Consider the following 14,920-nt stretch of genomic DNA (forward strand, 5'->3'; position numbering starts at 1 on the left):
TACATCCTCACTCTTCTGAGTCTTGACTGACTGTTCTCAAGTACAGTGAGTGCACGAGATAAATACAGTGAGGTCCATAAGTCATAAAGTTCAAATTCCAAAGTGAATAACTTTATTTTCAAAATGATTTTAATGATATTCAGTAATGTGCTATGTAAAGAGTAGTTTACAATTGAATGATACTCTTCTGTTTGATTCTCATACTTTAATAGGAGAACAGCTCTTAACTAATTTATGTTGATTATTGCTCCAATTTATTTCTTAGAAATCAAATGAACTGTGACACTTCATGTACAAACATGCATACATTAATTTTTATATTTTTGGTGGAGAGAAAGACAAAAACCAGTTAATCAAAACAGCAAATATTCTTAAAGATTTATACATTATGTATGAAGGAAACGATCCAAGACAATTTTTCTTTAAAAAAATATACAATTTAACATAGTTGTGCAACATATACATTTACATTTTGACTTTATCTGCCAAAATAAACCAGGTTTGAAACCATTTTTTAATATTTACATAATGGCTACATTCTCATTCTTTAAGGTTCAAACAGTTAACATTTTGTTTCAAACGTTGCCCCCATATATACTTTTTACCTCTAGATGTTTAGCCTAATTGATTAGAATGAGTGTGCATTAGTGAGGGCATACTCCTAAAAGTTGTGTATATGATTATTTTCTATGTGCAAACTGTATTAAAGATGGACCAGGGAGCGAAGTTTGAGGAATCCTGTTTAATGCTTATGATATCTTAATTTATGAGATTGTCATATATTAAGTTAGAACTGTATATCAGAATAGACAGACTATAAAATTACACCTTTTATAATAACTACTTGTGTAACAACCATCAGTATAATCACTTGTGTGATTATGATAAATTGTTTTCCACTTTTTTTTTCACAGTTAATGTTCACTATTTTATAAAAACTCATCCAGTTAGGAATCTGTCGAGTTTCTCAGTTTGCTGCTGAAGTGAACAATGCACAAATTCAAATTTCAAAGCAGTTTCTTTAGACTGTTTTACTTTATTATTTTATAAAGCTTGTATGGCAACCATGCATGAAGCAACTCAATTCTTACCACATTCTATACACATTGTCTATATACCATTTATGAAATGGAAACTTTAAGAGGACATCTTTTAAGCCCTATATTCTACTTACTTTTAAAACAAAAGTATGGCTGAAGAGGAATACAGAGCTGTTCTTTTTTTTTTTTTTTTTTTTTTAAACAATTTTTAAATATCTTGGATGACTATTCAACCTTTGCTTAAAAGTGCTCAGGGAATACTCCTCAGTGGTGCCTCTGCCTTAGACCTGTGGTCTGGTAACAGAAGTTGTATATTAAGGCCACATGCTCTCGGGCAGTGGTTCTCAGCTGGAGCAACTAGACCTTCCAGGAAGCGTCAGCCAGTGTCTGAGACATTTTTTGATTGCCACGAGGGGGAGAGGGTGCCTCTGATGTTGGCAGGTGGAGCTGCAGACTGAGGCCAGGGATGCTGCTGGACATCCTAGAGCGCACGGGGCAGGTGCCCCCGGGAGGAGTTACCCGGCCCCCAGTGTCAGTAGTGCCGGGGCTGAGAGACCCTAGCCCAGCGAGATAAATGGTGCAGACGCGTGGCTGACTTAAGTTTGCAGTAACCCAGCTCCTTCATGGAAACGGTGCCATCAAGGCCACTCATCTAAGGCGAGGCCCGCCGGAGCTCGCCAGCCTGCTGTGGGCACGTGACCTCCGTCTAGTGTTATCTAAGGAAGCTTAGAGGCAAAGGAGGATGGCATGCTGGAATTCTTAGCATATTATTTTGAAGAACTAGTATACATATATATACAGCAGTTACCCAGTTTATTAAATAGTCTTTATCAACGTAATGACCAGTTTCCCCTCCATTCTTTTTTTAAAACAATCCTTGGAATGAAACAGTGTTTGAGTCCACACAGCTGTTACAAGAATTGGGCTCTACCACATATGGAGAATGCCATGTTGTTTTTGCTATAAGCCCCTGACATTTTATTGCTAAGTGTTTCTTTTCCCTTTGTTTCGTCAGACGCAAAATGAATCCCGGCACTGTGCAGACAGCCCCGCGCTAGCATCACAGGCACACACGGGCTCATGCCTGTTTTCCTGACCTCAGTGTCACATTCTGGGAGGATTGTCTGTTTGTCTTATAAGAAACCCAGACAATGGGTTTTTAAAAGTTGAAAGTGTCACTACTGAGCTCCACCCCAGTCTCCCCCATTTTATAATGAGGACGCTGAAGTTTCAGAGGCTGAGTGACTTGTCTGAAGCGTTAAGTATGTATTTTCTGACAGAAAACAGTCCCCACAGCCTTTGCCTCTGCACTTTTTCTCTCAGGCCCTCCTAGAGGATGAACCTAGAAGCCGACAGAGAAAAGAAGTTACAGCAGGAGGAACGGGTGGTGGTCCGCATGGTGGCCCGTTGACATCATAAGGACCTGGACGCTTGTTAAAATACAGGTCATCAGGCTTCATCCCAAGCCGATGACTAAATAAGATCATCAGGAATTGGGGCCTGAGACTCTCTAGTGAGCAAACTCCCAGGTTGAAGTCATTCTTCTAGAAATGTAAGTTCTCCAGAAACAAGCACAGCAGGTGCTTACTAGGTAGCTTCTAAGGTCTCCTTGTAATTTCCTGCAAATTCCTGAGATTGTTTATATTTTACCTTGTTTACCCTGCCTGAAATATCAACAATTAGAAGTTCACTTGGGCTTAATTTTTCTTACATGTTTAGCAACAACTGCAAACAGCTCCCTGAAGTTAAGGGGATTATACAGTAATTCACACAAGTGCGGGAAGTGGAACGGATGACTTCCTCCTCACACTTGGGGAAGAGCCCCTGCCCTGGGAGTGGAGGTTTGGACAAGAGGTCCCAGGAGGGTGGAAAACTCTGGGCTCCTGGAGAGGAAGGTGGGCAGCTGTGGGCTTGCAGAATATGGGGGCACCAGGATGTGGGAGAGGTTCATTGTGGAAGCAGAAAGGATTCCAAAGCAATTACTCAAAATTTCAAAAACTCGCAAGGTACCAGCCAGGTCAGCCAGTTTTCATCCTAAAGGAGAAAGGAAATGTCTTCCTCCTTCCCAGCGGGGACTCCAGCAGACCAGATTTTACTATAAATGTTATAGATGCTAAATAAAAGTTAGTGCTGTGGCCTCTAAACCCTTTAGGCCCCTAAGCCTCCGCCACTTAAGAGATTTCCTCTGCAGGAGGCTCTACCAGTCATCAAACATGTTTTGACAAGCACATCATCACAAGAAACAGGACTCTGGAAAACAGCTGTGGGCTGACAACAGCAAGTTTTACCTCCTTTATAAACAAAATTATAACTGAAAATGTCCTCTGTGGCAACTTTGGACAAGCAGCAAAAATTGAAGATCTGTCTTTTTTCCCCAACAGTATCAAAATCCAAGCTAATGATGTATCTACACCTACTACTTCCACTTGTTTAAAAACAGTTGTTTTAAATAATTGGGTTCCCCCACCCCCAGAGGTTATATTTTTCTCTAAGACTTCTCCAGTTTGGAAACATGTCATGCTTCAGTTGCAATCTACATGATATTGTAAACTCTGGACCAGCCAGCATAAAGATCACGTTTTCCTCCATATAAGATAAGTCTTTTACCCTTTGTACCCCTGCCCTCCCGATCCCCTCACAATTTCTTTCCAAACTGACCTGCAGTTCTCATTATTACATTATTTAAGTTACCCTGGGATTTAAAAAAAAAAAAATCCATTCATGTGAATAGTAACCCCTGGCTGTACTGCTGCCCCTTCCCACTACGGTGGGAGCTGCTGGGTGATTCAGCTGTTGAGTTCTGTGGTCTCATCAGTTTCATCTGGATTTTTGGTCATTTTTTCATATTTTCTTTTGAAGAATCCAAGCTGTAAGATGATGTGAAAATGTTACCACTTGTGGCTTATTTTGTATGAGACCCAGACCCACCACCCACCCCCAGAGGCGGGGCGCTCCAGAGAGGTGGCTGTGCAGAATATTGACCTGGCATCAGCCCTTCGAGGAGGAGATTGATACCCAGAGATGAACGAATTGCATGAAGTTAAAAATTCTCAGGGTCTGCTTATTTGCAGCTGAACAAAACATTCAAGGTCAGCACGAAAGAAGGTTGGGGTAAAGGGGTCAAGACCACTGGAGATAAAATCCTTACTGATTGTTTTCAAAAACTTGAGTGAGAATATGCAAACAAACGTGCATTTCCTTTTTTCTTACAACATAAAACTTAGGGCAGCTCTGTGATAAGAAAATTGGAAGACAGAGGTCTTTAGGACCCTCATATTTTAAAATACGAAACAGTTCTTACCTTCCATAAAATTGCAACCAGAGCCAATAGCAAAAGGATTCCAGCGATTACACTTCCTACTATCACTCCAATTGGTACTTCAACTTTCTCATGGGGTTTCATTACCGTAAGGGGAATCTGTAAGTGTATATACAAAACAATTGTGTTAATTTTAGACTGGGAAAAAAAGTGAGATGGTCTAGTCAAATCCTCTAATCTTAAAAGTGATGCTCTAGAAAGGGGATGTGATTTCTTCATGATCGCAATCCTCAGTTAAACATTGTGAAGTAGAATCTCCAGAGAAAATGAGCCTGCAAATACAGGCAAAGCACGCAAGTCTTCCCCTTTTCTTCCTTTAATTGCATCAGTACTTAGCAGGTAAGTCATCTCTGACAATCTCAGATGCTTTAATCATTTATGAAATGGGAACTTCAGTTTCTGACATCCATTCAAGTGAAAGCATTTGGAGCCCAGTCTTGGGGAGGGGAGTCAACAAATTAACCACCCAAATCCCTTGTGATTAAACAACAATTTTGTATTGGGTTCCTAAAATGTTGATTTCACTTACTCACACTCAAGATTACTTGATAATGAGTTGTTAACAAGTAGAAGTAATATCTCAAGACTCAAGCTGGCATTTTCAATGACAAATTGCCCTTGAGGCTACACGTGATTCTTAATGTCCATTTTCTGTCAGTCTTTGTGACTTTGGGCTTCCCTGGTGGCTCAGTGATAAAGAATCCACCTGCCAATCCCTGGGTTGGGAAGATCCCCTGGAGAAGAAAATGGCAACCCACTTTAGTATTCTTGCCTGGGGAATCCCATGAACAGAGAAGCCTGGTGGGCTACAGTCCATGGAGTTGAAAAGAGTCGGATGTGACTTAGCCACTAAACCACAACATCAGCATGGCTGCTGTTAAGTTCTAACAGTAACACTGTATTCTTTTTTTTTTTTTTAATTGAAGAAAGATCACAACTATTTCCTCCACAAAGAATATTCTTAAAAGAGTTACATTCTGGAACCAAATGAGAGGAGAAAACCTAACTTACTTACTTGAATTTAACATTGAATTACAATGAGAGATGAGCTGCGTTTCACCAAAGAATTTATGAGTTGGGCTAAATTTTAGTCTGGTCTTTTGGTGACTATAGTTCTTCTAATTTGGATTTTGAAGAGCTAAAATAAAGCTTCATAAATTTAGGAATAAAATAACTAAATTCATATAGTTCACTGTGTAGTGGCCATCATATCCCTACTTCTGTCTATTTTAGAACGTCCTAATCCAGGCTCCATGGATCTTTAGGGAACCATGAGTACAAGATTTTTGTATCAGATTTTTAAGCAGGCTTAGAATTCAAATAAATCTAAGAATCATTCATCTACCTATAGGGATAGGTCAGTTTATTCTTTGGATTCCAAAAACTATTTAAAAATTATTTAAAATAGTATTTGAATTAAAAAACAATTTTTTTTATAGACACAAGAAGTAGTCAGCCTCTATTATCAGTATTGAGCAGAGAAAACCATGAAAAGAAAAATCTCCCAAAAGGTTCATTGATGTTAATTTGAATTTTTCATTAACACATTTATTTAGTGCAGCTTTCTTAAAGATTTCAGCAGAGGTCCAGGTATTGTCTGAATACTGCATTTTTCTGAAATGAACTTTTAACATATGTAGAATATTTCCTTCTCCCAACCCCGCAGGCTAAGTTCATAGCACTCTGATTTTGAATCCCACATTTCCTTTGGCTCCATTTCTGGCTTTCCACACTCCAGCCTCTGAAGATAGGGTGTGGACCCTCGCTGACAGCCCTGAACCAGAAGCAGAAAAGCATGCTGTGCGGAGTCATTTTTGTTGGGACAGCAGTAGAACGGCAGTGCTGCGAGCGCTACACGCAGGCACTCAAGAGTCCAGGGTTCGCAAGGTCATTGGCATTTTAGCCAAGTCCATAGGCTGCAGCAGTGGACTTGAGGCCAGCTGCCCAGCTGGCCTTGGGGGCAGAGTCTTGAACTGGCTTCCAATTCCTAACAAAAGCATTGGGAGGAAAATGCCCAGGTCTCTGCCAGCAGATTAAGCATGGAAATCCTGCTATATCTAAACACAGCGTATTCTGAGCAGAGTTCCAGTGCAAAGGAAGGCTGTCCCATGCCAGCTCACTCTTGGAACAGTGAGCCTTTGTTTTCTGTGAACATATGTTTCTTTGCCAAATCTTTTTTTTTTTTTTTTTTTTTAAATCAAGAGAAGCATTTATAGTTTTCTAGACTGAAGATCTAATGAATGGATGTGTCATATAGTGTCAGTATCATTTGTAAGGAGTACTACTTTAAAAAAAACAGCCTTCTAATAAATGCCTTATTTATTAAGCATACTTCAGCACTTAAAATACTCTGAAATACTATGTATGATTCAAATGAGCATGACTTAGACTTCATGGCCTAGGATGTAGATTACTTCGTGTAAGCATGAGCAGAAAGGAGGAGCTGAGGTGCTGGTTGGGGCTGAAGCAGTGAGAAGGGAGCCACAGCCAGATGGAACCCTTTGCATTCTGCCTTCTCTGGGATCATCATGTCTGATCCAACTTTGCCAACGTGGGGACAAGTACATGATTGGGCTTTTTTGAGTAGCAAACACCCTTGTCAAAAGCTCAACATGCCCCCTGCGCACAGCACTGGCAGAGGGGTGGGCAAACCATCTGAGCCACCCCTCCAGCCCGACCCCTGGATACACCCCGCTACCCTCACCCCATATAAGAAAAAACAGCTCCCCTTTCAGGGTGCGAGCAAGCAAGGGAATCTGTTAACTCATTCTTGCTCCCCACCTGCTACAGCAGGGGCCCTAATAAATCCTTGCCTGAAAAAAGAAAAAAAAAACTCAACATGATAAACATTAGACTTTGAGAGTTTCACTAAGATAGTTCTATATACAGGTAGGTGAGAATGACTGTTCTATGAACTGTCAGAAATGGAATGCCTGTCAGACTCCACGACCCACAGGGAGGGACGTGAGCACTCACCGTGACCGTGTTTTCTTCGATCACGTATATCTGAGGGTTGTACGTGTCAATTTCTGCAGCTGCTGTCAACTGTACTGTCTGGAAAGTCGACTGGAACATAAGAAGAAAGAGTATATTTTTATCCGAGCAGAAGTTAATGCATAAAACAACATGTCCATTATTTATTTCCTTGTGGAAAGTGACTAGAGCAAATGCCAACTCGGAAGACTCAAACATATTTGTGTGCTTAAATCACTGATATGACAGGACCCCACGCGGGAACTTCAGCCCTGTGGGTGGCTGGGCCCTGCAGTGGCAAATTAAACTGAGTCTTGGCGGGTGGGGTCTAGATAGCAGCTTGTTAAAACTCTCCAGACGACTCTTAACTTGAAAACAGGGATGAAAAACAAAGGTTTAGAACTGAAGTTTTTAACTGAGAAAGATCATAGTTTAGGCTTTTAAAAACTTAAGTTTGTGACATGAGAGAAAATTGAAAACTTTATACTTGCCTAAGTCACAAAATGAAATAGAAAATCAGATTCAAAAAGAAGAGAGTTTTTCCTCTGGGTATACATGTATAAAATAATACTGTTTGAGGACCACACGTCCTCAGTGTGGTCCTCAGTGGCCGACACCTTAAACCTTATGTCAGCACTATATAACAGTGATAACTTCAGATTTCTTAAGTATTTCTACAAAAATATTGGATTTGGGGCAGGCATTTGGAAGGACATACATTTTATGCTGATGTTATTACTAACCTCCAAAAATGAAATAGTTTTACATGTGTTCCTGAATGCACTTACAGAAAAAGCTATGCACTACTGCTGAATTGTTTTCTCTATAATCAAATATTGGGACTGATGCTTATTTTGAGACGAAATAGAATGCCTGGATTTTAGAACTGCCTTCCCATGCTCTGGCTACTAGGATTGAGTTTTTCTGGTTACCAGGGCACATGATTCAATATACTCCATGAGGTAATTTGCTAAACTATATCTGGGAGCCAGAAGAAGAGAATGCATATCCAAAAAGTGAGCAATTTATTTCTTTTCCACTGGCTCAGTCTCTGATTAGTCTTCTTAATTTTCTCAAGATGGAAGACTGCAGCAGAAGTTAACCCTGATCACTGGTCCCTCAAACATACATTATTTGGGGAACATTAAGAGTACTGACAATGGTTTAAATTAGAAAAGTAGTAACAGTTCAGTGAATGCTCACTTCGTTGTCCCTGTGGAGTACAGGTGAAAGCATTTCCTTACAGCACCGATAGATATATCTGCCCTCCCAAGTCTGGCCGTTTGCACAGGCGCACGGTCCCCTGCACGGCTGACAAGTGGAGGTGGGCAAGCCATGCATACCCAGGAGCGGGAAGTCACACCTGCTAACATTCAGCCTTTTCCTTACAAAGAGCCAGCATGCCATTGATTTGGAGGTCTGAGCAATTGCTTTGTGATGAAATTACTTTGAAATGTTGACTTACACTGCCTCAGAAAAAGGGCAAAAAGTGCTATATTAATGGGCTCTAATACAGGAAATAGGATTCCTCTTTCAGACTGGGTCTCCTAGGTAGTCTGAACATCCACTTGGCTGTTGAAATAGCCGAAAACAAGGTGGGGAGAAACATTTGACCTTTCATGGAGGAGGAAGATGTATAAGCCTTGATATACAGTAATTCCTATGAGTGTTTTTCAGGATAAATAATAACACTGCTTCAAAATTTTGCTCCCAGAAATGAAACTGCTGCTTCTGAAAACCTTGGGAAGGTACTTTAAAAAGTCTTACAGTTAAAATGATGTAGCTTTAAACAAACTTGAGAAAAACCAAATGCATTTTACAGAGTTGGAGTGATTGCCTTTTGATTTGCAACGGTTTTCCTTCCCAGCTGGCAAAGATTACTATGAAAACATTTGTTCCTCAAATCCAAGGAGCCAAGATCCAATGGGTAAAGCTCAGCGGCAATCTGCAGCAGCTGGGATGGTGGCATAACGGCCTGCTTTGCTTCTTACTGTGTTCAGAAGCGTCCTGAAGGCTGGAAAGCAACTAACGAGAAAACCAACCAAAAGCAAGCAAACAAGCAGAAAACCCAACTCCTCACTCCTCCACTTCTCTAGCAAAATTTCCCCTGCCGTTCACAGCTCTTCTGTTATTTCTTTATCCAAGAATATTGCTTATATTTTTGTTCCAGGGACAAGTTTGGAGGGAGCTAATTCTCCAATGTTACATAAAACTCCCCAGCAGGGAATGGGGTCTGTTGGAGAGATCACGAAGTGGTTAGAAAATAGGGAATAGGATACAGTTGGTAAGCACCTTAAGGACTGATTTATTCATTTTAAAATCACCTAGAGCTACAAGGCTCCCTGGAGATTTTGGACTAATTTTTATTTTGCCTTAGAGCCAGTGTTATTAAAATGAACAACTCGCTGCTTATGTAGTCAGATTTAAAGAGCTTGGTCCATCCTTCCAGTTTCTGAGCCAGATTGAAATTCTGGCTTCCGAAATCTCTATTGGAAGCAGATATCACTACTGCCAAGTCACACTTGCTGATGGAATAACACCCTGACATTGTTCTGGCACTTTCTTTGAACTTTTCATGAGATTGAAATGACTTTTAAAAAAAATTGTAAGCACACTGGAGATTTCATGAGACAAGGGGTAAGAACAGGAGAGCAGAGTGTTTATCTGGCTCGAGGAAGACAGATCCTTAGGTCGGTCCAGGTGGTCTGAGATTAATCAGCAGCCATCTGGGAGTGTCAGGAATGAGGCTGGGATGTGCAGGCTTTGATTTGGATGTGGCAGAGGAGACCAGACTGTCAGGGAAGAGCATGAGGAGGCAGACAGAGAAGGTGGCCCATCGCACCCCAAACAGCAGAGGGGATCCTGACACCACTCCAGGGATTCTGCTGTGGTAGGTTGGCCTGTCTAAGAAGCAGACGCTTTACAAGCTCCTCAGGGGATTCAGAGGCACAGCCAGGTTGGGCAAGCCTTGGAAAGGGATGGAAGCATATTGCCTTCCAAGGTAAGGTTGCTTTGGGCCACCGGCTAATTTTGTCAAGAGGTGTGAATTTACAATGAAGCTTTACGTTTCCTTGCTATCCATAAACCCAATAAATAAAGCTGATACTTACTGCTGCAAACGTCCCATTCCAAATCCTGGTGGACACATTAAGGAAGTATTCTCCTTTCACCTGAAGGTCTCTCAGCCAGCATGTGATGTTACTACATGAAGCAGTTCTACAGTTCTTTCAGGTTGGAGTCAATGATAAAAGAAGAGAAGTTAGTATGAGCTTAAAAAAAGAAATGCTAAAATTTTACAAAGACAGATAAAACCCAGGGAAGGATCTAGGGAAATTGGCAGTCTCGTTAACTATGAGTAAATATTATATAACCCTTCTAGAGATTCTGGCACTTTGCCTCAAAATGTAAGAAGTACATATCCTTTGCCCCGCCATTTCCCATCTCTATAGAGGGCCTCAGGAAATAATCATAAATGAGTGCAGAAAAATACAGCAAGCCTATTTATTGCACTAATATAGATGAGAGAGAAACAAAAGAAATAATTCATGTTTATCAACAGTGTACTAGTTTATTACTGAATATATATACACAAAGGGCTTCCCTGGTGGCTTAGATGGTAAAGAATCTGCCTGCAATGTGGGAGACCTGGGTTTGATCCCTGGGTCGGGAAGATCCCCTAGAGGAGAAAATGGCAGCCCATTCCAGAATTCTTGCCTGGAGAATCCCTATGGATAGAAGAGCCTGGTGTGCAACAGGCCATGGGGTCGCAAAGAGTCAGACAACTACTGAGTGACTAACACTTTCACTTTTTCGTGTATATACACAAAATTCAGTTCAGTTTAGTTAGTAACCTCATGATAAAGATGCATTCCTTGAGTTTTAAAGAGTCAATGGTTACCAAGGAAGGGTTAGTGGGGAGAGAGGGATGACAGGTGTAACTCAAAGGAGTTTCTGGGCAGTGAACTACTCTATGCCATAATTGTGCATCCATGTCATTATACATTTGTCCAGACTCATAGACTATACATCAAGAGTACACCTAATGTAAACCATGGACTTTGGGTAATTATGATGTGTCAACAGGGGGGATTTGATACTGTGGGAGGCTGTGGGTGTGTGGGGGCAAGGGTATATGGGAAATTTCTGTAATTTAAACTCTTTGCTGTGAACCTAAAACTACTGTAAAAATAAAGCCTGTTAAAAGATTATATATTGGCCAATGAAAAAAGGTAGTTTGGTCCATTTATGTAACAGTATACATGTGCCTATTTGTAGGTTAATGATTAGAAAGAAGAATGTTCAGTAAATGTTACGTGGTCAGCTGTTAGATTTCTAGAGAACTTCAGTTTCTTTGTAGTTTTTTGTGTTCCGTTTGCTTTATATTGGAAGTTGCCATTTTTACAAAATCAAACATTTTCACAAAAATATGGAAACTTCTAAGAGGTATCATATTTTGGCATACACTGAGGTGAGTTCCTCTTGGGCATTTTTACATACCTCTGTTCAAATTTAGACCACATTTACACTGTAATTACACTATAGTTACTTAGTAAACTGTTTCATTTCCCTAGTTTCCTGTTTTCCCATCCTTTATGAAATAAAACAATTGCAATGACAGGAAAACAGGAGAATTTCCACGTTGTTCATAGAGGAGAACTGACGTTAATCTTGTACATGTGTGCTAAGTCACTTAAGTCATGTTCAACTCTGTGTGATTCTATGGACTGCAGCCCACAGGCTCCTCTGTCCATAGGATTCTCCAGGTAAGAATACTGGAGTGGGCTGTCATTTCCCTCTCCAGAGGATCTTCCCAATCCAGGGATCAAACCCACGTCTGCTGTTTGACAGGCAGATTCTTTACCCTTGAACCCCCTGGGAAGCCTTGATCTTACTGTTTGCTAAATGTTTATGTATTTGAATACTTAATAATGTGCCAAGCACCATGCTAGACACTAGACAAGCCTCTTTCCCAAAGAAAGTGGCATATAGCTGCGCAGCAGGATATAATAAAATATGGAAAGCAGAGAAGGGTTGCCAGAGTCAAATTTAACAGCTCAATAAAGACATGAGTGATTCTGTGGAAAAGGTGAGAGAGGCTTTACCTTGCATACACGCCCAGCGCCGCCCAGCTCTTTGCAGGGTTTCCAACATACACAACACAAAACTCATTTGACATGGGGTCCTTTTGATTTCATGAAATTATAATAATGGCATAAGTGATAATGCCAATAACCTGGTTTTGAGTGTGTATTTTCTCGATTCACACAGACCATCGAAGGCAAAACAGGAAAGTTCTCCCACGTGTGTGGTGTCAGGAAAAAAGAAGTGCCTCAATTTCCAGGGAAAACAAACAGTGAATCACCCAAGGAAATTTTCACCCCATTCACCTGTCCTTACCAATTCTTTTATATGCCGGAAATTTTCACTCTTGAAAGATGCAGAAGAAGACATCTGTCCTATTTTCAGTGGATTTATTTCAGCTTTGCAACTGATGTCACCAGCCTACAAAGAAGGACATCAAATTGGTCTTCGGAAGCAAGATGGTTTATGATGTTTTCAACTTGTTAGGAAATCCTGTTGTCCCGTGTTGGGGCAGGGGAGGGCTCCCAGGATCCCCTTCATTGTGCTGACCTGGCCACAATTCTGTACATCACTACTGTAATTCTGAAGGATTCAAATCCTTCTGATGTGACTGGACGGCATGGTACCGGTTCTTAACAGTCCACGTGTGATGAAAGAAATGTGCAATAACAACTGACTATGAGTGATTTCACTTGGGTTCTTTCCTGTGGAACAGTTTAGGCTTTTGCTTCCCCGTAGTCACCTATGAACACCACAAAAGTAATGCTGCTGTAGCATTAGCTAAGTGCCAACCACGGGGCTTGGCTAGAGTATATCGGAACTACCTGGGCGGCATTTAAAGGAAAACACCAGTGCTAGAGCCTTAGCCCTGGAGATTCTGATATAATTGCCTGGGGTAGGCCTCGGCATCACACAGATTTGAGAAACGACCCAGGTGATTAAATGAGCACCTGGGGTGGACAACTCCTGGACAAAAGCCCAGGCTGAGAGCTTGAAACCAAGCTACTGACTGCAGCTGTGTGGCCCAATTACTCTCCCATCATGGGTTCAACCTCTCACTTCCCAGCCAGCTAATTTCTCTATAAACAGGGCTCTGACAAAGTCAGATCTTCACCTGATCAGAACAAGGTGCAAATAATAATTTCTGCTATCTGTAAATCCCTAGACTCAGACATTTCTGATGACAATATCCTGCTTCTCATATGAAATTAACGGCTAGTTAACTGGCACCCAGGGTGCAGAGGGATTATCTTTTCGGCTCCTCGTCTATAAGATGGCAGCCATGATCACCCCCACCTCACGGCGCGTTTCCGCATGGAAGGTGTGCATTTTCATAGGCAGTTTGGCCGCCCTTACCCGGTCTGTGTGCACCCCGGTCACGTACATCAGCGGGTTCTCGCCTTTGGTGTATTGAGGGATGCGGATGATTACAGACGCCATGCTTACTGGAACACTTCCTGTCGTCACCTGTGTAGTAAGGACACATTCTGACTGCTGCTCCATCAGACACACATTGCAAGGAAAGTGATCAGTAACCTCAGGGTTGATGACGGGCAACTATTAAGTAGTTAGATTGAGTCCCTATGGAAGCGAGTCACTACTTTATGGACTCTTTGAGTCCTTGTGTTTTATCTTTCATTAAAATCTCAACATCTATGATTTGTACTGGTATGCAATTTGTGACTTAGGAGATGGTTAAAAACATCTGCCATCTGTGGGTTTGGCCTGTCAGGGCATGATGTCCCACTCTGCCCCGGGTAGCAGTGGGGTTTAGGCAAGATACTTGACCTCTTCACGCTTCAGTTTCTTCATTTGTAAAATAAAGATAGTCAGCAACTCGGAAGTTATGCACAGGCATAGCCTCTGTTCTCACTGGTGGGAAGTCTGTCCTAATTGTTCACAGCTCATGCCCTATTGGGGTTACACATTTTAAAGGACGCTCATAGGAATAATAATCCTACCAATCTAATAACTGATCTGGGAATTAAATGGGTTAACATATACAAAGCATTTCATACAAAGGCTGATAGTTATTATGTGTCTTTGAATATTATTTTACTGTTACTACTAATTGACTAAATGTTTCATTAAAGAAGTAACTGCCAAATACCATGCACATTTTATAAATTCCATAAATTATCACAAATCAAGATTATCAAGATTATCACAAATCAATATTCCTTTAAGGACTTTTTAAAGAATACAAATTATCACCAAATTATAGAGTTGTAACCACTTGACAGATTAGTAGAATATGTACAAAAATAAAATGACAGGCTGGTGGATGGATTCTTTCCTTTTTATTTAACAAAGTTTATGTAATGTCATTATAAAATATTCTCTCACAAATTCATTTCTCTTTATATAACTGGAAACAAACTTTAATAATTACCAACTAATAGCCAATAGAAATTGATTTAAAAATATTTTTTGTATACTACTTAGCATGACTGTACAAAGTAAATATTTGTATACGAATGATGAGCTTTAAGTTACTCAAACAGAA

At 40.8% G+C, this 14,920-nt stretch overlaps 1 protein-coding gene across 1 annotated transcript in view; it reads right to left on the bottom strand.

The window, feature by feature from the left end:
* Positions 1 to 46: 46 nt before the first annotated feature.
* ITGA2 (integrin subunit alpha 2) overlaps positions 47 to 14,920 on the bottom strand; it is a 106,402-nt gene continuing 91,528 nt past the window's right edge. The window contains exons 25-30 of the mRNA XM_061129812.1: positions 13,771 to 13,881; positions 12,730 to 12,834; positions 10,443 to 10,556; positions 7,336 to 7,425; positions 4,342 to 4,458; positions 47 to 3,907 (exon numbers count right to left, since the gene is read on the bottom strand). Coding sequence (XP_060985795.1) covers positions 3,827 to 3,907; positions 4,342 to 4,458; positions 7,336 to 7,425; positions 10,443 to 10,556; positions 12,730 to 12,834; positions 13,771 to 13,881 — 618 coding nt within the window. The 3' untranslated portion in view covers positions 47 to 3,826. The remainder of the gene's footprint in view (positions 3,908 to 4,341; positions 4,459 to 7,335; positions 7,426 to 10,442; positions 10,557 to 12,729; positions 12,835 to 13,770; positions 13,882 to 14,920) is intronic.

The sequence above is a fragment of the Dama dama genome, chromosome 25 (genome assembly GCF_033118175.1).
Source record: "Dama dama isolate Ldn47 chromosome 25, ASM3311817v1, whole genome shotgun sequence".
In the NCBI taxonomy this organism is placed as follows: domain Eukaryota; kingdom Metazoa; phylum Chordata; class Mammalia; order Artiodactyla; family Cervidae; genus Dama; species Dama dama.